This window comes from Porites lutea, chromosome 13, assembly GCF_958299795.1.
Source record: "Porites lutea chromosome 13, jaPorLute2.1, whole genome shotgun sequence".
NCBI classification, from domain to species: Eukaryota; Metazoa; Cnidaria; class Anthozoa; order Scleractinia; family Poritidae; genus Porites; species Porites lutea.
This window is the reverse complement of record NC_133213.1, coordinates 23,118,057-23,143,973: the sequence shown is the minus strand read 5'-3', so window position 1 is coordinate 23,143,973 and position 25,917 is coordinate 23,118,057. Positions and strand designations below refer to the sequence as shown.

The 25,917-nt window shown below is 38.6% G+C and overlaps 2 protein-coding genes across 3 annotated transcripts; both read left to right on the top strand.

Annotated features, from left to right (window-relative positions):
• The first annotated feature begins 2,898 nt into the window (after window positions 1-2,898).
• LOC140923142 (gamma-aminobutyric acid receptor subunit beta-3-like) lies at window positions 2,899-14,850 on the top strand. 2 transcript variants are annotated; one of them, XM_073373215.1, is made up of 8 exons: window positions 2,899-2,965; window positions 6,926-7,008; window positions 8,399-8,466; window positions 9,248-9,468; window positions 10,304-10,386; window positions 10,853-10,981; window positions 11,575-11,963; window positions 14,165-14,850. In XM_073373215.1, exons 1-8 carry the CDS (start codon window positions 2,901-2,903, stop codon window positions 14,411-14,413), a joined length of 1,287 nt encoding a protein of 428 aa, XP_073229316.1. In that variant the 5' UTR covers window positions 2,899-2,900; the 3' UTR covers window positions 14,414-14,850. The 2 variants fall into 2 exon arrangements, with proteins under 2 accessions (XP_073229316.1, XP_073229317.1); XM_073373216.1 differs by lacking the exon at window positions 2,899-2,965 and adding an exon at window positions 4,628-4,914.
• A 3,450-nt stretch (window positions 14,851-18,300) lies between these two features.
• Window positions 18,301-23,042, top strand: LOC140923670 (gamma-aminobutyric acid receptor subunit alpha-5-like). The gene is made up of 7 exons (XM_073373744.1): window positions 18,301-18,363; window positions 19,013-19,233; window positions 20,107-20,189; window positions 20,610-20,738; window positions 21,256-21,383; window positions 21,887-22,123; window positions 22,551-23,042. The coding sequence occupies exons 1-7, from the start codon at window positions 18,313-18,315 to the stop codon at window positions 22,875-22,877; spliced, it is 1,176 nt and encodes a 391-aa protein (XP_073229845.1). The 5' UTR covers window positions 18,301-18,312; the 3' UTR covers window positions 22,878-23,042.
• Window positions 23,043-25,917: the final 2,875 nt, after the last annotated feature.

Here is a 25,917-nt window from a genome sequence, read left to right as displayed (position 1 = left end):
CAGCGATCGTAGCGACAACAATCGCTGAGATAGAACTTTTTCTATCTCCGCGATCGCTGGAGAGTGGTTTCCATATGATCGCTGCGACTGCTAAACTTTTTCTTCTAAAAACTTCTTCTTCTGGAGACCACTCTCCAGCGATCGCAGCGACAACAATAGCTGAAAGAGAACTTTTTCTATCTCCGCGATCGCCGATCGATCACATCGCAGCGATCACATCGATCGTAGCGATCATATGGAAACCAGGCTTTAGAAAAAACTTAGCTCGAGTACGTTTACAGTTGCATTGCCCTGAGATAAAAGAAACTGTGTCACGAAATTTATCAAAATTCAGACAGTGAGAGCTGCCAAGAAATTGTGTAAAGTATAAAAATAACCCCTCAAAACGTTGCAGGAAAGTATAAATAACAGAAATAACACAGCAATGACAATATATAGAAGACACGGATGGATGAACTTGAAGAAGATTAAAACGGATTGCAATTGCCGTTTGCCTATCAGCTTTTCAAATTTCATTCTTGTTGTTTGTAACGTTGATATAATGTTGATAGTTGGGATACAAATTTGCCTTACTGAGGCATTTACCTTTTTAACGTGCAAATGTGGGTTTTATTTTTCACTCTCAACGACAAAGCGGGTTATCCTGTTCTATACAAGAAAAATACTGTCTTACGTTATTGTAATGCACAAACGTCCTTCGCCCACGCCGTAATTTTACACTAGTTTTTTTTCAAACTTCCCGATATCTCGAACCAATTTCCTTTTTCAAAGGAAGTTCGAAGAAACCGGATTCCACTGTATGAGGGTTTTTCGAACACGTGAGAGAGAAACCGCAGCTCCATCATCAGTCACTCGAGTTACGTTTAGAATTTCTTCCTATTCTAGGTTACGAACTGAGTTGCTAGCTCCCGGGGAAATTTTTGCACTGGATGTTTCGATTTAGCGAGCAAAATGTAAGAAAGAAAGAAAGAAAACAGAAAGGAAGAACACTGACACTATGTACAAAGTCGCATTTTTAATGTTCTAAGAATAAAAAGGTTACTCAGTATTTTTGAATAATTCAAAACGCTATTCATTCACTCATAGACAAGGAATTCAACTACTTATCGAAAGAGTTTCGAGTCTAGAAACGACTAGCAAGGGAGTAACTGATAGCCGTGGGTGTTGGATCGTGGGTCGGGGTTTACCAGGTTGATATTTGATTTTTGTGATATGCGATATTTGATACCAGAGAGGATACTTGTGGCTGGACACCCATCCAAGTACTGATCCCGCCCACAGGGTTAACTTAGGTTACATCAAGACTATTTTTTCCGTGTAAAACTGTTTTAAAGTTTTGGAATCTTTATCTACAAAATTCTAAGAATGCTCTGCTATGCGCACTGAATGATAAGGTGGAAAAATGTGATAGGGATATCAAGAAAACAAGAAAGCTGGGTCTTACGTTAAAGTTTGCAGCAAACTTAGCCTTTGTCCCCCTAGTTCCATCACGTATTGAGGGACAATCATTTTTAGTAAATAATATTAAATAACAAAAGGTTGAGTTTGATCGTCCGGGTGAACGTAGTCCTGAATAGGACTGTTGTTGTTGACAGTGACTGACGTTTCGACAACCTGTGCGGTAGTCATCTTCAGAGTCAAAGTGAGTTATATCACGTCAGTTGATGGTATTAAATTAACAAAGCGTTGAGATAATTGAGAACAATTATCCAGCGCGCCCAGTTCAACACCAAAAATCCAACTGTGAAACGACTAACAACGATCACAATAACCACCTAACCAACAGAAACCCGAAACGGGCTTTGAGAAAGTCAAACTTCTCGAAAGCACGTCGTTGAAGAAACTCCACTGACCACGAGTGATGGATCAGCGGAAGCTTAAGAACGAGGCCGGACCACACAAGGCAGGCAGGCAGGCTGTCAAATCAGTAGGGGTCCTCTCCCCCACCTGTTGCACTCACGTGACCAGATAGGAAGCCATATTCGCCAAAGGAACTAACTTCACCGATCGAATCACGCTCACAATTTTGAGAAAACGCCTGCAAGATCGCGCAAATAACGACTTGTTTCACAAACAAAGCAGTTGATCACCGACACCAGAAATCGAGACCAGGGAACGGCAGCTATCCTACCCCACCCCCCCTCCCCACCCCGAGGGACATCTTCTCCCTTTTTTTCGTGGGTCTACATAACCCACAACCTGGTACCCACGACCCACGACCCACGATTATTAGTTACTCCCGACTAGAAAGGTTAATTTAATGATCCCATTGAAATGGAAATGAACGATTTTAATGGATTGTAAGTCGTTAGCTAATCCTTAAACATTTTTCTTTTTTTAAAAAAATATATTTTTTGTTCCTACCTCTGCTGAATCATTCAAAAAAACGTTTAGTTTTAGTTTTTCCTTTTATCGTAAGTTCCTAAAATAGGCTCCTCTGTATGTATGTAAAATTTGGGAAAAAAATTATCCCGATGATGAAATAATTGATGTGATTGGAGCTTTGCTAGACTAGCCTGTCCACAGGGTGAATAAACCTCCGTGGTTGAATTTTCACACATGCGCTCGATTATCTCTAAAGAGAAAAATCAATAGAGGGTCAGAAAACAGGCTATTGCTAGACAAGCCTTAAGTCGTGAGCTTTTCACCCGGTAGTTAAACTGGTGTTTGACTGGTTTATGGTATCCACAATGTTTTTTTTAACGGTGTTTATTGCATTTGTGGCTGGATCGAGACGGCAGCTCAGAGGGATTACGTCATACGTCACAAATTTCTAGTTAGTTAGGGAACGGGGTGACCTATATAACATATATATGACGATGATGATGATGATGGTGATGATGATGATGATGATGATGATGATGATGGTGATGATGATGATGATGATGATGATGATGATAATGATGATGATCACAGTAACAATGAACTTGGATGGACCAAAACAAACAAACGACAAAAAGCCTTGGTAAGTGTGTGCTTTAATGATGTTACGTAGTATGGGGAAAGTAGATCTCGTAGCTTTTAGTTCACTCTACAGAACACAGGAAAATTGTAGCAAGGAAATGTTTCGAAAGTAACAAACTTTTGAAGCAGTGTTAAGTTTCAAGTTAAAGTTTCGAGTTTAGTTCAGTATTTTAAAGGAAAATTTACAAAACTGTTTCATCAGCAAATGGCAGGGCTAATCTATGCGGGTAGAGCAAAACAGATACAGTTGACGCCCGATAACTCGAACCTTTTACGATTTCCCCAGAAGGTTCGAGTTATCGGGATTCGACTGTAGTTTTGATACACTGAAAGTTATGGCTTTTAACCACACTCAGTCCAGCTACATGTATACATGTTGTGTATAAATGATCAATAAATACGATCATAACGGGCGATAAAAATAGTAATAGTTGATGACTAAAGTTTGATGGTTTGAACAGTATTTTAAAGGAAATTTAAAGAAATCTAATTTTCCCTTAAATGTGCACTTTTATCGAGCTATTCTATTTAAAATATGTCATCTTATTTTTGTATGTAATTAAGTCGTATTCTTCTTCCTTTTTTCCTGTATCCTAGTATATACTGCAGTTTATTTTGTAAAATCGTTATGTCTACTTAAACTAATCTAGGGGGAGCCTGGACCCCATATAAGCCCCAGGCTTCCAGTTCAGGCTTCCCCGTCAATATCTTTCTTCTATATTTGTCAGTATATGTAACCTGTAAAGTGGCAAAAACAGATCAATCATTAGTAGTTCGATCAGAAATGATGACCACCAATACTAACAGGTGTAAATATGGAAGCGAATTTCATCGTGTAGACTTAATACTCTACTTGATGTACAATACAAAACGATCTTACTTCTGGAGGGAGGGGGGGGAGGGGAGAGAAGACCAGCTGCATATTGCTAGGATCGCTGGTACTGATAAACATAAGAAGTTTAAGGCAAGTTTGTATAAACACAGACAAAAAGAAATATAAGTAACGTCACAATAATAATATTTATTATATAGACACGAGTGTTTTACTGGAAAATATACCACTCGTAAAATTCATAAAAACTACATCCGGGACCCGAGTGGTTTATTTTCCATAATCTCACACGTGAGTTTATCGATGACGTAATTTTGGTAATTTCTCTCTATTATTTTATCGATGTCATTTTGTCTATATAATAGAAAGAACATTACACGGCGGCTTGAAGATATGAATTTTATTTTATTTTCGAGTGGCAAAAACAATATTTTACTCACTCGCTGCGCTCGTTCGTAAAATATTGTTTTGTCACTCGAAAATAAAATTCATATCTTCGCGCCACCGTGTAATATCCTCTCTATATATAATATACGTCACGATAATGTTACCCACAGCATTATGATGCCGCATAAGAAATACAACCACTCATCTGTACAGTTTTTTCCACGTTTAACGCTGTCTTAACAGGCGTTGATTATTTTCGGGATATTTATCATCGAGACCAAGCTGCATTTTGTTTCCTTTAAGGATAAACATCTTCAAAGACGACGAAAATTTGTTGCCGAACGTGACTTTCCCATACTAAACTCTTACACTGGTCAGGTGAAATGTCTGAGTCACAGCAGGGACCAGAAATTTGTGACGTCATTAGTATAAAGCGCTATTGGTAGGCTTAGGCTGAGCTAATGGACACACACTGTGTTGCTGAATAATTATTTTTCTTAGTTGTTCAATTTCTCAAAAACAGCGGGCACATATAACTGATATGACTTTTTAAAAGATCCTGTTTGTACACCAGCGGAGGTAAACTTCACAAGCCATTGAAGAGTCCTTTTGTCTTCGCATGCCGTCTATAGTAAGCAGGTTTTCGTGATGCTGCTTTCAAAGTACTGCGAAAATTTACTCAAGCGGCCTTTTGTGGTTGTAGCAGCGCTTATCGCTTGTGTTTCTTGTTGGTAAGTTATTGTTGATACCTGCCTTAAGGCTTTTAAGTCCAGGGTCGAGGACGACAATTTTTATTTGATTCCCTTGTTTTCTTTTAACATTCTTCCTCCCCAACAAAAGGGGCGACTAGATATAATAGGGACCTTACGATCCGACAACGGCGACGTTCGTGATAACGTCGCTGAAGAATAGACTTCGCATCCTTTTAAACTTTTTCGCGATTATCCCAATTCGCCCTGTTACTTAAAAGAAAGGAATTTTGGTTGGAGCTGAAGAGAGGGGACCGCGCCCGAATTAGGAGATGGTAGAATTTATCGCCTTGCCGTTCCCGTTCTCAAGTAAACTTAAAATTTGGTCATTTCACGTCGTAGTTGCACAGGAACAGCAAAGAAAAGTACAAAAAAGCGTCACGTGCAGAGTTGTTTTTTTTTTCTTATTAAGCCCATTGCTTTTTTGAAGTTCTCCTTGCCATCGCCGTCTTTGTTTCGTAAGGTCCCTAATGTCTCGGCTTCGCCTCGAGTTTTTAAACCTGATAATAAACTCCTGCAGTACGTGAATTCTCCATTCAGTCATTATTGTAACGCAGTGCAGGGCAAATATTTGTTCACTTAGTAAGTCTTGATCTTGTGCCATCCCCAGACGACATGATATACAGCAAATAAACCAATAGGTTAAGTTAACATTTTGCGGAAATAGATTACCATGACTAGTTCCTCTATTATTTCAACCATTTAAAGTGGCTGAACACAGTTAAGGCCAGGTTTTGGATCGTTGCTATTCATTGGGGTGTTATGTAAGACTTGCTGCAGGGATAAAACTCATTAGGTTAAACGTGGCATTTCGATCGTTGTCATAGCAACATGGATGAGTGAAAACAAGCCTAAAATTTTAGTTAGTAAAAAAATAAAGGACAAAATAATAGTAATAATAATAATTATAACAATAAATAAATGAAAAGTAAGACAGAAACTAGAAATACATGTCGGTCAGTCGCCTTGTATTCTGTTCTGTCATTGATGGGCATATTAACCGCGTATGCTTTATTTCTTAAAGAAGTTGTCGAGAGGCAATCGGTTTTAAAAAGTGTACTTTTTTATGGGAAAAAAGATCAACTATCAGACATACTAGCTAATTCAAACCTTTATCTTCTTCTAAGTGTAAGGTGACGAGGGCGCGAGAGTGGTTGTAGTCTAACTGGTTGGTATTGGCTTTTTATAAACTTTAAGAAGGTCGCAGTAGATTGCTGCCGCTTTTTAAAATGTAGAAGGAAGTAAAATCGCTGTGGGACGTAACGTTTCTAAGGAACCCGTGACGCAAATTAAATGGCCGTTATCGTGGGTTACTTAGAACCCCACTGAGGTAATTTGCTTTGTTAATATATGCCTGCAAAGAGCTCTACATGACGTCTTATCAATAACACCGCGGCGAAACGTGCCGTGGAAACGCAAAAAATTGAACGTCCGGTCAATTATGTATTTCCGTTTCTGCATACATACCTATTTAAACCAATCATAAAGTAAGAACGTGTTAGGAAATAAAACTATTTTCTTCGAAAATTAATCTATCTGTCTACCTTCAGGCTTTTGCGCCAAGTAGTTTACTGCTTGTATCTAGGCTGAAAATGATAATTAACGATATTCTATTGCTCGCGCTAGACAAGAGTGGTAACCGCACCTGAAAACCTATGACGTCATTTTTCATGGCTGCCACCTTGGCCGCCATCTTGGATCATTGTCCGATTTTCCCAGAAGAGGCTTTTATGTCATTAATACGCCATTGACATGTGAGCCCGGCATGAAATAACTGGTATGTAAGCTTGCTTAGGGCCTCCAACAGCAAGAAACTTAAATTAATATTTGAATTTAGTTTTATTCACAAACACATTTTTTCAAAAGTCGTTTACGGATTTCACGTGACCTCGAGCATGAATCAAGGTTATTTTCTACTGTGCGGCCTATTAAATCGTACAAAGATGACACACTATCTATATCTATAAAATGAATACATTTTTTCTCTCGATAGCACATCAGAAAATCCAAGGAGGAATACAACTCTAGAAATTCTGTTCTCTAACTACGACAAAGACGTTAGACCAAATCAAGGAGGTAGCTATATTCGTTTTGTTCATCAAGATTATAGGAGATTAAATGTCCTTCTTAAATCATTCTACATGTTTCCCTGTAACATAATTACCACTCAAAATATTTTGCTCGTTGCATATTAAATGTTAACATGCCTATGCAATATGAAGCGGGAGTGAAGTGATTATTTCATCGGTCAATTGTATGGACTTGCCATAGGTGGGAAAACTCCCGAGAAGAGGTAGAAAAAGGTACTCTACGCAAATTTTCTAATGGCCGCCCAATGGCAAGGCCAAAAACCCTAGGAAAAACACGCGGCTTATAGGAAATAAGGCTTCCGTAAATAATATTTAACGAATTTATCTAATGAAATATATTTTCTGAAGGACATTGCATCACTTGTCTAGACTAAAAAGAGGTACTTCTTTCGGAGTGCAGCCTCAATGGGTGGGCCACTATAAGGAGCGCCATAGCGTTAGAAAGTGATGACGTCATATAACTTAAATTTGGGAAATTATGCGATTTGTCAGGATTTTCTGAGAGGACAACATCCAAGAGGCCTACCTGCTAAAATCGAGCATTGTGGGGCAAGTTGTCTCTGAGATATTAGCCCAGTAATGCTCTGATGACTCCATACAAATCCTTCTAAAGTTAACTTGGGTGTGAACGTTTGGCAAGTAGGACTTTTGGATGTTGTCCTTTTAGAATATCCTGACAAATCCCATAATCTCACAAATGGAATTTTTATGACGCCGTCACTTTTGAACTCTATTGTGGTGGATCTGTGGGCCGGCAATTTTTTCTACGCCCACTTTAAGATGGCTGCCACTTACCGTTGTCGACTGGTAACTAGTATCAACACACGATTTAGTACTGTGATCTACCAGAAGAATTTGCTTTTGCTTCCGGTGAAAATGCCTCTGTAGTAGGCTTTAAACTCGTTCAAACTGGCCTCTTCTTGCCCCAGTTTTGACCCTTAGATTCGAAGAAGTGTCGATCGTTTAAGCGTTGATATTGAAAGTCTAAATTTTATGACAAATGGCAAGATGAAGAAGTCGTGCCGCGAGCGGTTCTTTTGAGGGAAAGCTTGACTTCGAGATTTTGTCTCAGGCGCCGTGGTATGAACGAGCCAGTTTGAACGAGTTTAAAGCCTACTACAGAGGCATTTTTACCGGAAGCAAAAGCAAATTCTTCTGGTAGATCACAGTACTAAATCGTGCGTTAATACTAGTTACCAGTCCACGACGGTAAGTGGCAGCCATCTTGAAGTGGGCGTTAAAAAAAAATTAATTAATTAAATTAATTAATTTATTCATATGCCAAACTGAAGATCTACGTAAGTTTGACGGTTGCTACTGTACCTCTATACCCAGCAGGGTCTACCTAATCATAACTGAACATGTTTGTGTTACAGTTGGCCCACTCACAATAGAACTTGATCTGTACGTTGAATCATTTGCTAACATTGCTGAAGCCAACATGGTAAGTCACATGATATCAATTTTTGGATATGAATTCACTTTTCTGGTGATGTAAGCCTCCCCATGTATGTTTATATACGGCTCGTTTTCATACGGTAAATCACTTGAGTTTAGCATCCAAGGTCTTTGATAAGATAGTAAGAGTGTATGATTCTTTAAGGAGCACGAAATTTGGAATCTAGATTTAATCGAGTCAGTTCGTGCTGTGAAATATGGATAGTGCTGTTTCTGTACAATAATAATAATATAGTAATAATAATAATAATAACAATAAAACAAAAATAATAATTTCAAAGACAATGGCAGTTATAACGTTAACGATAATGATATTGAAAATGAAGAAATGATCGTCGCAGTGAACGCAATTTATACAATTTCGTAAAGAAGCCTGAAAAAAATTACGGACTTCAACGGCGTTTTAACCCGTGACCTCGCGATACCGGTGCGACGCTCTACCAACTGAGCTATGAAGCCACTGATGTTGGGAGCAGGTCAGTTGTTGGTTCATATGTTCCCGTGAAAGAAATGAGGTCACGGGTCACGGGTTCAAACCCCGTTGAAGTCCTGAATTTTTTTAGGCTTCTTTGCGCAATTGCATAAATTGCGTTCACTGCGACGATCATTTCTTCATTTTCATTTCATTTTCGCAGTTCATATATGATTTATTTCATATATCATTAACGATAATGATATTGATGGTCAGCATCATCATCATGTTCATTATAATCATTCTCTATAGCAGCAGTCCATTTTTATTCTTGTCTGTCTCTTCGTTTTAACAGGAGTACACAGTGTTTGGCTACATTCGCCATTACTGGACTGACAAGCGATTTGCTAGCAAATTCAATGAGACTGTTTATCTTAAAGGTTCGACAATTGAGTGTGCGTGGATCCCTGACACCTACGTCACTAACACGAGAGAATCAAATCTTCCGGCCGAGAACTCGGATATAAGGAGTTTATTCAAGATATATCCGAATGGAACGATTTTTTATTCGAGAAGGTTGGTTTTAATTCCTTTGTGGATTAGTGGGGTGAGTGCCATATAGGGTTTCTTTAGCCACTATTTGCTGATATTGAAAAGAATAATTGTTTTCATACTTACGCAAGAAGTGATCTCAACAATCGAAATAACGTCCGAGCAACGAGTGAAATGATCCATACTGATGACAGATCCGGACAGTGCTTATGACTAGTTCGGGGAAATTTTCAAGAATGAAAGCACGTTTACTTTTTACTTCCTAAACCATTTTTTATAAATCATTTTTATAAATTTATAAATAAATAAGTGGTGGTCAACATGTCGGCATTTTCGAGAGCTCAATCCAGGTTTTCTGTTAAGTTTAGTATTCGAGATTGTTTTAACAACAAAATAATGGAATAATAATGATTTAGAGGTAACACATCCACAAATTGGTTCTTCATCTACCTGATGCCTGGTCGAATTGGAATTTGGAAATTTTGGTTTTTGAGGAGAGGGGAAAACCGGAGTAGCCGAAAAAAAAAACCTTTCCGAGCAAAGGAGAGAACCAACAACAAACTCAACCCACATATGGCGTCGACCACTAGGATTGGAACCCGGGCCACATTGGTGGGAGGTGAGCGCTCTCAATACTGTACCATCCCTTGCTCCCTGCAAAAGGCCAAACCACCACCCAAAATTGGAAAGGGCTGTATAGGAGAAGGTAGGAATGGGGGGGGGGGGGGGGGGGGGGGGAGGGTAGGCTCGATTACCAGCCGCTATTCGGGAATTGAGCCCTCGCTCCGAGCCTAGCATGCCTGGGGGTTGCTGTGTCAGTCTAGATGACCTTGAACGAACTTGTTTCCGTGTATTTCAGTTACAAGATCGTTGCCGCTTGCGACATGAGATTGGAGCACTTTCCAATGGACACTCAAAAATGTAGTCTGAATTTAAGCAGTTGTAAGTAGGAGTTGTAAGTCTAACTTAGACCGCAGTTTAAGAAAACCAGTACACATCCGAAATTGTCTATAAGTGGCTTATTTTGAAATAAATTTTTTGTAGATAGTTTGCGTATGCCTTGCGTAGTGTACAACAGACAATAAATGTCTCGGTTTGTTTGTTCGTTTGTGTGTTGGAATTTAATGTAATATATTTTAAGTATCCTTGATTTTAATGAAAAAATATTTCTTCAAGAGACTATTGTGGCATTAGTTGGATGTTTGTAGGGTGGCGGTTTTAAAAACAAGTAGTCTTGGAAAAATTGTACCCATTTTGTCATAGCTGCCCTCTTATCCACTGGTGGTATTTTGCCAATCCGCCTTTCGCCAATGTAGGGCCACGTGACACAATTGAACTATGTGAAATTAATGGGTTACCCATCAAGAGTATTGATACAGCAGTGTATTGGGAGTTTACTTTTCTTTAGATGGTTATACAGTAGACGACGTGATTTACAAATGGAAAGATGACAAGGTGAAAGTGGAAAAGAAGAGCATCGCTCAATTTGACATGGAAGAGGTGGAACGGAACTCAACCACTATAAGTTACGTCAGCGGTTAGTGATAAATGAACCTACAATTTAAAATTCTTTTCTAATGGTCCTATTCCATAACTTTAGCCTGCGGTGTCAACCGCTGCCCGCTTAGCTCAGTTGTTAGAACAACGGTCTACCGATCGGGAGGTTGTGGGTTCAAACCCCGGCCGGACCAACAACCAGGGGTCAATTTAATAAAACGTTTACACGTGCAATTTTGTTCTCAGACTCTAAAACAATGGCTACACTTGTAAATTACACGTGTAAAAGCTTTACGAAATTGACCCCAGGGTATTAAAAAAACCCCAGGGTATTTGAAAAAACTGGTGAGATCAAGCTGGCTGTGATTTGAGATGATCGCGTCATTGGGCGATGACATTAAGCTGTTGGCCTTCTCTCCTTCATCCTTCTCTCATTATTCAAATCGAAGACGACGTAAAAGAACCCACACTATGTGGTCTACCTTTCAAGCATCACGCATCATTCATATCATCGGCTGTGGGTGGGTAACAGTAAGCTCATAAATGAACTATAAATCCCTGTGTGTCCGTTTGCACGCAGCCTAAAGGGTCTCCTTTATTTCACTAAGTGTCAAGTGTTCCTCAAATCCATAGGGAATTACAGCGTACTTACCATCAACTTTCACTTTAAACGACGCCTTGGTTATTACATCATCCAAGTGTTTTTCCCAGGCACCCTTGTGGTTGTGATGAGTTGGGTAGTGTTCTGGTTGGACCCAAGAGACATGAGTGATAGAGTTGGCCTGGGTATCACAACCATACTGAGTATCATCTTTCTGTTGGGCTCTGTAAACATGTCACAACCTCGTGTTAGTTATCCCAAGGCCATTGACTGGTACCTGCTCGGGTCTTTTCTGTTTGTCTTCCTCGTTTTGGTGGAGTGCATCCTGGTGTACATTTTGCGTCCAAGAAATCGAGATTCCAAGAACAGCGCGCAACAGAAAGACCTGGATTTGGAAATGGGCACCATAAATAATCTTCAGGTGGGCATAACGAATTGTTGTTGAAATTAAATTGAATGATGGCCTTGCAACTCCTATTTACAGACAAACCGGGAAGCCCCTTCATTAAACCTTTAAACCCTAAGATAAAAAAAATTGAATTGTTATTTATTGCCCCTATTCATTTCCTACAGAAGTAGTGGGGAGAAGTTCATAAAATATAAAGCAAATAGGCCATTTGCACTGAGAGATCATGTGACATCAGGGTTCTATCTAAGATTTATCTTTTGGGGGAGAAGTCCCGATTGACCGAAGGCAACAATCTTCCTAGGGGGGTCCAGGGACAAGCACCCCCGGGAATTTTTTGAAATGGATATGCACTGAGATGCAATCTGTTGCATTTTGAGACACAATTTTGAGAAATGTTACGCTGTGTGCGATGACCTTGTCATGTCTGAATGATTTTTCCAATATAGTTACCTATACACCGTAGTGATAACAATATTTTTTTGGGGGGAAGCTGGGCATTCATTTTGGAGGGGAAGCTTCTACCCCTCAAATACCCTAGGTAGAACCCTGGAGATCGTTTTTATGAAAATGAAAGTTATATGATTTCGCCTTCGAAAATGGATTTGTGGGTCATATCTTAAACAAAGTAATAGTGATTTGGCTTTTCAAACCCGCACCATTTTCTTAAAATGAGTAAGTTCGTAAATTAATGGTCACGTGACCAAAATTCAAACGTTTAACAAGACATAAGCAAAAAGTAGTATTGGCCGCCATGTTGGCGGCCAATACAAATCATACTACTTTGTTGAAAAATCAAACTGCCATAAAATATCTCTTAAATGCGTTTCCTCTCAACTTCCAGGTGTAAGATAATTTTTACGTGCTCTGTCAATTTTTGGCATCAGCAAGATTCTAACTCATTGTTTAAAGGAAGCATTGGTCACGTGACCTCTTAGTGCAAGTGGCCTATTCATCTTGTGTGATCATGTCCGTAATTCTCGTGACCACTCTGTTTTAAAAAGCATTGATATTACAAGGAGAAATTTGATGCTGATCACTCTTAGGGCTTAAAGGGTTAAGCACTATCAATAATACAAAAACAACTGAGCTAAAAGCAGCCAGAAAGTTAAACTAGTCTCAAATCTAAAGGGTTCTTTCACTTACCAATATTTATAAGAAAATTATACAAAAGAGTGCCGCAACAACAAATGGGCAATAATTCAGTAAAATTGCTAGCGTGCTTAGCAACGCGATGTCCAGACCGAGCTTTTTTCTTTGGCTTCTTGAGACTAGGGGTGGCCTTCGGACCCTCCCCCCTCCCCACACCACCCCAAGATAAAAGGGATCATTTTACCTTTATGGGAAACTGCCCACCTACCCCTCCCCTAAGCCAACTTTTTGCCCTAAGTGAGAAGTAAGTATTAATGTTGGCTTAGGGGAGGGGTAGGTGAGCAGTTTCCCAGAAAGGTAAAATGAACCGATAAAAGCAAGAAAGTATAATGGAGGAAATCTTAGGGAGTTGGGCAGGATATGTGAATTTCACGAAAGTTTTTTTTTAGAGTTTTTAATTAAGCGGACATTTGGATCAATTTAGCTTTCTAGGAAACTGCCAACCTACCCCTCCCCTAAGCCAACTTTTTGCCCTAAGTGAGAAGTAAGTAATGATGGCTTAAGGGAGGGGTAGGTGGGCAGTTGATTGTTTGAAACGTCATAAAGTCCACGCGCGACTGCCTCAAAGCAAGCATTGCAGAATATTGCAATGGCGACTATTCTATTCTCTCTTGACAACACTAATTAGAAGTTTGCGGACCTCTCCGGAAATCAACTTCCTTTTTATTTTAAGCGTTTGATTGGTCTAAAAAACACTTTGGTGAAACTCGTATATCCTAAGGGCTAGTCTGGGCGTTTCCATCTCTGTACCATAATTCTCTTTTCATAAAGGGTTAAAAGAACTGGCCAGTATAAATAGGGTTAACTTTAAAAGATTAATATTAGGAAGAAGAGGACGGCAAAACGGCCGTGTGTGACAAAAGTGACAGGGCTATTACTTACGTGTTTTGTCGAGATCCCCACTTAACATTAATGTTTTCTGGTCGTTAACGAAAAGATCTGTTTAAAGGAAAGTGAAGTTTGGCGAAAAGTTATTTCAAACAAAATTATTGTCACGCTTGTCACACAAGTTTTGCCGTCTTCTTCCCTCTTCCGTCCTGTTCACTATTAATTATGACTTTCAGGATGCGTCAAGAGTGGAACACATCGCTCTGAAAAAACGCGAGAGTACTAGCTCAAGCAATGGCGAACCATCTCAGATCGATGCCGAGGATGAGATGATTGAAGAGTCTCCTACAAATGCCCGGAAAGGTTTTAGACGATGCCCCCCATGTACCTATGGAAAAATCGTTGATTACATTTGCCGGTTCTTGTTTCCATTTTGTTTTACTTTGTTTAACGTGTTTTATTGGCTTTATTATTTGTCCGATTGACTCCAAAAACTTGAAAACGTTTTCTCGGGTCGCAATGTTAAGGTCAAAGTAAGATGTCACGATGGGGGGTTGGGGGGACGCGGAGACTGTGTTGATTGGCCAGCTATTTTGCTATTTTTCAGTTAGATACTTGATAAATAGTTTAAGGTAGGCAATTTTTAGAAATGGTATGAGGAAGGTTGCAGTTTTTCCAAAAAATGAATCTAAATGTAAACAAAAAAAAAGGTGTAAAAAAAAGGCTTAAGATAATGTTGAAAATATAAATAAATTTTTAATACACGTACTTTGTATTATAAAAAGTTTTAGTCCTAGACTTAGACTGACGATGCTTGGAAGCTAATTAGATCTTATTGTACGACGAACTCACCTTTAATTGCAATAAATTTAGCATAAAGAGATAAAAACGAATACGTGTGCAAGTGGTGTGTGTGTGTACTTGTGGGTGAGGGGTGGGAAGGGTGGTGTGGGTGTTAAGATACGTTTGCCTATTGGTTTTGTACTTGGAAACATTTCTGGAAAGAGATGTTATACTAAGGCTTCTTTCTTCAAATCTGACACTTCAAAGTCAAGTAATTATTTGCGTTTTTCATGAAGAAATTTGTTCACATTGAATATTCAGATCTGCCAAGAAATTAAAAGAACTTCTTCTGAGACCATGGCATTTATATCAAAGCTCATTTATTTTCTTAAGTACTATATTTACGTAACGAATCTGCGTCCCGGCCCCAACCTCGTTAACGACCAGATCTGGTTAAATTTAATAATGTAACTGAGCTGAAAATTAAACTTTGAATGTTCTGTAGGTCGGTAGGTAATCCTTTAAAGTTTGTTAATATTTTAGTGTGTGTGGATTTTAAGATTGAGTTTTTCATGCATGTCCATCAAAAATGTCGGCGCAGGGGCCTGATGACTGACTGTTAAGGTTTCCACCGAATAAAATAATTTCGTCTTTGATTGTTGATTTTTACGTCTTCCTAAAAAGATTTTAGCGAAAATTTTGCATTTATGGTTTTCGTTATGTAAAGTAGCGACATAATGTGTACAAATTGTAATGTAAAGCAGTTGGTAGAACTCGAGACAATCATTTTCTTTTGCCCTAAAACAGATTAATAATTTAATGCCTGCATAAAAAGTGTTTGATGTGTAAACCGAGAAAAAAAGAGGATTTGTTTTACCGATTTTCGCAAGCTTTAACCGTTTGGAGAGTTCTTTAATTTAAGGTAAGGAATTAAATTCACACTTTTGGTCATCAATTGAAAGGTCACACCATAGAAATGTTGCAAAACTAGAAATAATTATTACTGACAATAAATGACTGATGGCTTGAAAGTATCATTGCAAAATGGCCAGCCAGGCTGGCTGGCACTAGTTATTTTAATTCGTGTTTTGTGAGTTTCATCTGGCAACTGTGGTGAGAAACCTCTTGAATAAAAGGAGAAAAATATGTCGATCTACGTGCAGTGGAAAGGAAATGAGGTGAGAAACGTAACTTTCTTTCATCCGAATTTATGATAAAAAGTTTCCAGTGAACCTTTCAGTGGTAAAGTAATGTAGTGTAACTGACTTCATTTCGTCACTCGTTGCTTTTTTTTCGTTTTTTTTTACGTGAGAAAAATAGGATATAAACCGCCGGGGGCTTTTATTTGGGAAAAAATACCCTCGGACCAACAACAATAGACATTACAAACATGCACGAAAACACCTCATTACGGTCATTTTGTTAGTATGGTTTTTTATTTGGCTAAGCCCTCTTTTTTATTATTTACCTTTTTTTATTATTTTTTATTCCAGGGCAATCAGTTGTGTCTCTGCCAAAGAGTTGATTAGCAGGTGAGGTATTGTTGAGAGTGTTAAACGTTAGTTAAATTGTAGGAAATTTTATCCTCAGACATTCACGAGCAGCTTATTGTAAGGACCTCTTAACGAGTGATGTTACTGTAGGTAAGTTTACACTAGGAACTGGAAAGGCGGGCATTCAATCTTACCATACCAGCCCCAGAAACATTTGAATGTCCTGCTTCTGATTGGCCAAAAAATATCAGTTTATTTAGGCAGTAGACTACACTTTCTATGGGTTTACGGGCGTGATAACCCACGCGGGATGTTGGGAGAACACGAACCAATCAGAACGTGCGTTCTGTCTCAGTTATTTTATAATGTACGATAAAACATTACGCTTGACTTGCAGGTTTCCTTACAATCCTAATGATGATCTTACCTAGTGACATCTTAATGACATAAAATTTTCAAACTCACAATGAGTCGGTATTTTTTTTTCAGGCGATATGTATGATATCTGGAAAGCTGTAATAATCCTTGGTGGTCTAATTTGTGCGGTTATCTCATTGGAAGAACCGTGAGTAAAATATACCCAGGAATAGTTTGAAATTATTTTGTGCAACGTGATAATAAATGAAGGGCTAGGTAAATATCTTCAAACGATATGAGTAACGTTTCACAGGTTTCCTCACTTTTATGCCCTCGCTTCCTTGCGTCTGAGGACAAAGGACGATGGAAAAAAAAAGAGAAAAGAAAATACTGTGAATTGCAAATTACCACAGCTTACTTTGAAGTGTTATCTTTGAAAAAGAACCAACACCAAGTAGAGCTGTGAAGTCAAAATGATTTTAACTGTTGAAGTGTAAAACCTTCTGCCACTTAACTGCAAAAATCTGGGAAATCCCGTTTAATAATAATTTCTTTAGTCGATGGTCTGGGAAATAAATATACATTTGTAGCCATTTTGTAACCTATTACTCACTGCAGATACTACAGATAAATACGCAACACGCATTTGTCCCCAGTTAACCATGATCGTATTTCTTGTTGCAGCAATGAATACGAGGATTCCGATGTGGTAAAGAAACTGTTTTTTAGTTATGATCGAAACTTGAGGCCCAAGTTCAATAGTAAGTAGTACAGTATCCCCCAAGATTCTATTAATGAATTGATTATTTAAAAAAGGAATCCGCTAGTCGTTCCCGTAACTAGTGTCAAATTCAAATTGGCATTCCTGCATGCGTAATGAGAAGTGAATTTTTCAACCAGAACGTCTCTGTATTTGGTCAGATTGAAAATCTTTGAATCTAAAAAATTGCTTCGAAGACTTTTACATCAAATTCATGGAAAATGAGGTGGTAGAAATTTCATAACTGTCTCGCGTGTAAATACACGGCTCATTACGCATCCAAGAATACAGAGATGAATCTAAAATCTACAACTACCAACGGTTCAACTTTCGAATAATAAATTCATTAATGGACTCTTGGGGGGTAACGCTTGACCTGGCTTGACTGTAAAATATATTTTTTATATTTCGAATATCGGACTGAAATAAGTTTCTTGTACATGAATTTTGGACGTTGATCCAGAATTCTTGAACTGCTCGTGTATTTGTACTCATTGACAGAAAGCTCTCATTAGATCTGCTTCAATCTCAGAATGTTGATTTAAAAGTTTCTTTAGGTTTACTTAGCATTGTTGACTACAACTTGCTACTTAGTCCAGAAAAGTTGCAAGTTTCGATTCATTGATTAGTATGATATATACCTTTCTGATATAATGTTGTAATTTATAGACTAGATAATATTCATTCGTGTAATTTTTAATTGTAAGGCACATTTGAAAACTGTATAGTTGAATTTGCGCGGTATAAATAAATGTTATTATTATTATTATTATTATTATTATTATTATTATTATTATTATTATTACTAGTATGAAAGAAATAAACTCTGACACGGATGGTGATAGTCCAAATAGTTCTCTCAGTCGATCGCGACACTTGATAATCAAACGGTTCGTATAAATCAACCCGAGTCCCAAGTTGACTTAGCTCTTACATGGTCTTTACGCTGCTTTGTTTGTGTTCATCAATTACAGGTGGCCCTTTAAATGTAATGGTGGACCTGTATGTGGAATCCTTTGGAAACATAAAGGAGGCCGACATGGTAGGTGCATCCTTTTTACCAACTTTCTTATATTACATTATTTATTCATTAAAAACGCTTTTTATCTTCACTTTCTACTTTCAATTCATATAATTATATGAAAGAAGATCATCACAGTTATAGACGCAACTTTTGCAATTGCGAAAAGAAATTTTTCTGGCTTTCTTTTCGCTACTGCAAAAGTTCTTCTTTCATATAATTCTTCACTCCTCAGTTCTCGTATATGATTTTCATATATTCATAACTTCATCATCATCCTTTCATGGGTATAAGTGCTAGTAGGACACTGTTTGTTCGTCTCAAACACTGGGGACGGACCGTTGTTCTTACGTGGTACTAAGCCACGAGAAGGTCTAGCCGTTTGCGATACTTTCTTTTCCCAATGCAGTAAAGATCAGCGGTACACTGACTGCCCTAACCTCGCCAAAGTTTAATCCACTGTCTGAGCTAATCCAGCCGCCGCTACGCCCGCTAGAGCCATTCTAATTTGGTTGTGGCAGGCATGGACAATAGCCTTTGACAGTAGTTTTAGCTGTCCTTATAGGAGCCCATCTGCAAGATATAGCCGTCTTTATGTACAATATGACACTGCACTCTAACAATCAAGTTACTTGTATTAGCTCAATTACTTATTATCTGTTGACTGCAGGAATACACAGTCTTTGGCTATTTTCGTCAAAGTTGGGTGGACAAGCGCTTGGCAGGAAAGTTAAACCAAACATTAGTGTTGAGGAATACCGCAATTGACCACGCCTGGACACCTGACACATACTGTGCTAACACCCGGCAGTCTAACCTCAAAACGAGTGCGTCTGATAGCGAGTCCGCCATGAGGGTTGATATTAACGGCAGCGTTTTCTTCACCCAACGGTTTGTAAATTTTTGTCATAAACAGGACAAAATCAAAACTAATAAAGGACGTTAAATTGACCCACCTTCAATTTTTGGCATAGGCGAATTAAAAATAAAATAAAATAAACAAACAAATTCGGTCGTACACCCGCAAAAAAATACTCTCCACATAAATGAAAGCTCCTATTGAAGCCATCCAGAAACCATCCTAGAAAAGCTCACTCGATGTAAGGGAATACAGATTCCGGAATTCGGGAAATTTTTGCTTCCGCAATCATGGGCGTTGGAATCCGGAATACCGCTCAAGAAAGAAATCCTGAATCCCTATGGCGATTGGAATCCAGAATCCAAGTCCCACTGACAAAGACCTTGAATCCGGAATCCATTGCGTAGAGTCCAGAATCCAAGACTGCCTTGGGTTCCCTTACATGGGGGTGAAAACCAATTGAACCATTGGTACCAATGGACCATCGGAATTGCCCTGTACCTAGCCAGGCCACACGAGAGAATAATCCAAGTCCCCTTAATGAGACGCATATTAACCAAAAGAACCACTGGAATGACATCATTTTCTATTGGTACCAATCCTACCACTGGTACCAATGGACTCCCTTCTTATCACCACTAACACCAATGCTGTCTATTTGTGAGTATTGAACAACCCTCCCAAGACATGTTCTGCACGATTTAAAGATTCCTGTAAGCCAGAGGACTGTTCCTGTAAGCAGCTACGGACATTGTCGAATTAAGCAAATGTGCGAGTTGTTGAAGGAACTTCTGAATGAATTCCTTGACAAAAGATGAATAGATGTATGAAGGACGTATACTTAAAATAACATCGACATCTTGTGTGTTTAGTTCCTATCTTTTTTTTTCTTTATTTTGCTTCAGAATTCACATTATTGCGTCCTGTGAAATGAATCTGCAGGATTTTCCATTGGATCACCAGGAGTGTGTTCTTAAATTTATAAGCTGTAAGTGAGCAACCTGTTATATATTGTTAGCAGGCAAATTTGGACGAATGAACGAAGGAGTGAATGAACAGATGACCTTCTGAGAGACTGATGACTAGTGACGGACTGGTTCACTGACTGACTGACTGACTGACTGACTCGGAATAAATGAAGAGATGGAGGGAGGGACGGGTAGGTGATTGAACAATGGATGGATGAATTGACGGATAGCTAACTATAATTTCAACCGGGTGGCCTGTTCAGCATGTAGGCTTGTCGGGTCTCAAGAGTGGCCAGTTTAATGGCCCATCCAAACCATTATCAACGAGTTCAAACTAATGCATATGAACGTTCAAGCACGCCGTTGCATTTAATTTCATAATTTATGCATTGCAGAAACCTTTGTTAAATAGTATTAACTTGTTGCCTTTATGATCGCAGATGCGTACAACACTTCAGATATTGTCTACTGGTGGGCGAAGGACAATGTGGAAATTGAAAAGAAAACAGTCGCTCAGTTTCAGAACGAGGAGGTTCATTTAAGCAAAACAGTAGAGCAGTACATCACGGGTAAATACTTGTTCAACCTTGATCAACATCTAGATGCCAGAGCTACATTGGATGATAACAGCCTATTTCTTCTTCATAAACGCAGTGCAAGATTCATATGTAAAACTAATGTTTTGCTCATACTGCTAGACGTGATTACCCGACCTGTTTATCAGATAATGATGATAACGACAACGACAACGACAACGATAACAATGACGATAAGGACAATGATAGTGATAATGATGATGATGATGATGATAATGATAATGGTGATGATGATAACAATAACAATATAATAACGATAACATACCTAAAGCACCCGTGGACACCAAAACCTTACAATTCAGTGTTGAAGTTTGGACGCACCCATGACATCAGAGAATAATTATGTTTACTAAATTAGCCCCTAGGGGCTTCGTAACCGAATATGTTTGTCAAAACCATTAGCTTTAACATCGTGCAGAAGTAGCAAAATTTGCTTTAAGCACTCAACTCGCAGTGCCTCTAAAATGCTATCGCTGTTTGTCACTTTCAGGAAACTTTTCGATGCTGTCAGTCAGTTTTACCTTCCACCGTAGTATAGGTTATTACGTCATGCAGGTTTACGCTCCAGATGTTCTTGTGGTTGCCATCAGTTGGACTCTATTTTGGGTGGACAAGAATGTAAGTCTTTTGGACGAGAGGTTTCTTCATTATTGCTCAAAAAGGTTACCCCTGCAGCGATTCTGTTACAAATAGTTATGTTGAGTTCCTGAGACCAATCTTGTGATAACCAGAATCATTGCGGCCCAGTTCAAAATACACTTAGTCCCAAATTGAAAATTCTTGGGCCTTTATCCAACCAGACAGTTCATCTGAAGACAGACCTCCAAAACTCCTTTTGTAAAGTAAAACAAAGACAAAAAGAAACATGCGTCTTTAAACAGCCACAAGAACGGCTACAGAAATCACACGAACAGGATATTCCACAATATACATCTTCAGACTGATCTTTGCGTCCGTGGAACGCATTCCCTTACATGTAATTATTTTGGGTCTTTTGGGATTCTTATGCGTCAAGGACGCAGGACGCAGAGGTAACAAAATCACTGCACTTGACCTCAAAGATTAAATCACACAGTCATACGTATGGCTATACATGTTTATTTATCATCCTTATTTTGTAGGACATGAATACTCGCATGGCCGTTGGCGTAACAACCATTCTAACAATCGTGTTTCTATTGGGTTCGGCAAATACATCTCTTCCTCGGGTTAGTTATGCCAAAGCCATAGACTGGTATCTAATGGTTTCGTTCGCTTTCATATTTGCCGCTCTCGTGGAATGCATGTTTGTCTTTCATTTTCGTATTGACGGCGGAAAGAGGGAGAACAAGAAAAGTACGTTTTCACTGAGGAGCAAGGTATGGACAGCTGAATAGTTTTATTTTGTTGATGCCAGTACCAGTAGCTAAGTTTAAAACTGGTTGAGCAACATTATCTGTCATTCATGTATTTTTTTCGTTGTTCCTGATTGGCGTTTCAGCATTCATCTAATTCTGCATAGCCGTCTGGCACTGACCTAATTTAGAATAGTTGGAAAAAGTTGTAATCTTACGATGGGCGTCATTCGTAAACTTGCAGAATAAAAATTCCGCAAACTTCCAGACGCATTTGCCAGACGCATTTAAGGTTATAATTAAAACGTCTAGAAAAATGAACAAGCAAGCGGACAATTTTGTTTCTTGCCCCTCCTACCGTTAGGGCAAAACAGGCTTGCTCTATTTGTGTTTTTGTTGGCGGTTTTGTTTGTTTTTAAATGTTTTTTTCTTTATACTCCATTTGCTGCAGAAAAAGAGACGTTTCTCTGGCCGACTGATCGCTTTAATGAAAACCGGCCTGAGGCGAGGATCCTACAGAATAGATGAAGAAGAAATCATTGAAGCTCCTCCAAATTTCAAACGCCAGAAATCCGGCATTTGTGATCACAATGGCAACCATATTAAACACGGGCAAGGAAAAATATGCAAGCAAGCTGAAGAAATTAGCCTAAGTGACAGAATCGATATAACATCCCGTTACTTGTTTCCTTTTGCTTTTCTCTTGTTTAATATTTTTTACTGGTTTGCATACGTCTATGACATTCGGGTGCTTCCTGAAAGTGCACGCGATATGTAGGCTTAAAGGGATCCTTGGGCGTTCACGGTGGGGATATGCAACCCCTTCATTCCGCAAAATAATCTCAAAAGAAGGTTTTTCTCTGTAAAGTAGGTTTTCAGTTATCTGTTACGCAAGTCTTGGCCAATCATGCGAAAGCCGTCTTGGGTACGAAATATTGAATAACGCCAATTTAATATTATACAGCACAAAAAGCAATGAAATCCTAGTTATTTTATGATACAATGTTGTAGCTTCAAGTTATTTATGCCTGTATCATTTAAGCACCCACGCATGATGAACATTGTGTTAAATTCAAAAACGCAATCTGAATTTCAGTTTCACCACAAAGTGAAATATGCCAGTTTGAACGACGTTACTGTCCCTAACCAGCGTCACATCCCCTAATGTTTGCCTTGTCTTGCGCTAACCACAGGATATCTTTTTAATGTTGTCATTGCTCCAAAATAAAAAAGAACACAACAAACAAACAATACCAAAAATACATCAAAATTTGATGAGGGTTGGTCAACCACTCCTCCTTTTACCACGTTTACTCTTTGCAATCAGCTGAGATGAATGCACCGCGCGTTTAACTCATCAGCTTCTCAACGCATGCGCATACCCCGCCTCGGCACACTTGGATGCAAACGCATGCGCAGTTGTGCTAGCATGAGCTAAATTATAGTTTAGTACTTCTGAGGTTTGGGTTCAGGAAACTTTCCACAATAGAAGAGGGAAGTAAACTGAAAGGACTTTTTAAGAAAAGAAAAAGTCAGTTTCTAGCCAGCACAAGCTTTCTAAACTTAGTCTGAACTTACTTCCACTTACCCCCATGATTTTGCTGTTCTAGCAAGCAAGAAGACAGTTGCTATATTGTTGCAAAGAACAAAAGGCAACGCTCAAGTCAGATTTACATAAAGCTCTACAATGTACCTAAATTACAGTTTAAAAAGGTCTGGTATCTTCCGCAATTGGCTCATTACTACAAGGGCGAAAAAAAAAACAAAAAAACGGGACCACTGATTGGAGACAATAAAAAAACAAAAAGGTGTGATGACATTATTAAATAGCCAGCTTTTGTTATTAATAAAAGTGTGATGCCTTCTGTTTTTGGTCAGACTAAAAGGCGCCGCTAGTCCTACAAACACTATTGTGGTTTCGTGTCTTAATATTTAATTTATAACTAATTTGAAGCTTTTCTTAGCGATACACTTCCTGTTTTCCTTTGATTTGTTGTGAATTTTGACCTTCTTTAACCACACATCACAGTATGAAACACTTATACTGGGTTACGATTCAGAGACAATTTTGCTGAAGCGAACCAAGAAGTTCTTGATCAGCAGAAGGTACAAACCTGTTGGTACCTACTAATGTGAAATTTGTTAAAAACGTGTGGATGATATATGTGTAGGGCAGTTAAGATCTCCGTTTCATAGATCTTATTGTGACCAATGGATCGAAGTCATCACTATCCGCTTGGCGTAATATTCATGCTTTGAGAGTTTCACTACTGAACCGTGTAAACTTTTTAAGATTTATAACAATGAAGATTATAGCTCTCTAATCGCTTTAATGAAAACCGGCCTGAGTCGAGGATCCTACAGAAGAGACGAAGAAGAAATCGTTGAAGTCCTCCAAATTTCAAACGCCAGAAATCCGGCATTTGTGATCACAATGGCAACTATAGACATGTCGGGTGTATCATAAGATTTATAAAAATGTAGATCATAGCTCTACTTGCATTTATTATGTTGGGGGTTTGTTATTTGTCATAAGTGAAAAAATTATGCTCGAGCATAAGTTGTGGCTTACGTTGGATTTCAGTTCGAGTATCAGCTTTTTAACTCAGTAGGTTTTTTTATTATTTGAGTGGCTTCAGTTCGAATAATTTTGAGTCCATAACTTCAAGTTGTGTTTCGTCACTAATTAATCTGTAAGGCTCGGTCTTTAAGTGGATTAAAGCGGCGATTTGCAGTAAGTCCCTGTGGGTTTATTTGGACCAGGTGTAAAAAACAACGGTCCTATATCTTTTCTTTACACCTAATAAAAGCTAATAATAAAACACGATTTGGGGTGAATATTAAGACACCGACTTTCAGAACGGTGAGAATATTGCGTTATCGGAAAACAAGCAGACTGCGCCTCAAAAAAAAAATTAATCCCAAAAATGGTAATACAAACATAGTATTTAATTATTACATGAGAAGTAAATAAGAATTTCTCTATTGACCACTCCAGAAATACCATAACATACTATAATGCTCTTGTTTGTCACCCCAAAATTTTGCATAAGCTTTGTCTTCAGGTTCTCTTGGGAGGTAAAATGGCCCCCAGAGAAACTGAAAACAATGCTTACGCAAAATTTTGGGGGTGATAAACAAAGAGCATTATGGTATGTTGTGATATTTTCTGGAGTGGTCAATTCCTTCACTCCACAGTATTTTGTGTTACTAAACTTACTAAAAAGTGACCGCTATCAATAAGGGCCGTTGCCTTGATGAAATGATCTCTGATCGTCATTTATTAATTTGAAATACACTGGTATATCAACAGCAGGAGAGGATGAAGGTCTCATCGTGCCTCACTATTTAATGCATAATATATTTAACTATATTTAGTAAATGTCAAATTCTCCTAGCTGGAAGCCGACATTGCCTAGCCTCTATCCCAGTGCATGAATGTCGTGGTCCACTAGGCCGCGTCCATTTAATTAAAAGTATAAATCATTTCTGGGCTTTAAATCGCGGGTCAGAACAATTACCGATAAGACAATTCGATAATCTATCTGGAGGGGACGCGAAACCATCGAACTATTACATTTGTTCAAATTTTTTTTCATATGGGGACTGTACATAAGAGTAGATTTGTATATGTTTGTGATTCTCTTTGGTTGAATATAACTCTATCCCAGTTTGCTATCAATTAATGGGTTGGAATTATAAGTATTAAAATTACAGTTGAGGTAAGTATTGGACAGGAGCTCCGCATTTAGGCTAGGCGAAGTCTACCGATTACAGATTACAGATTACAGGTGTTGAGGTAGGGCGCAGTTTTTTAA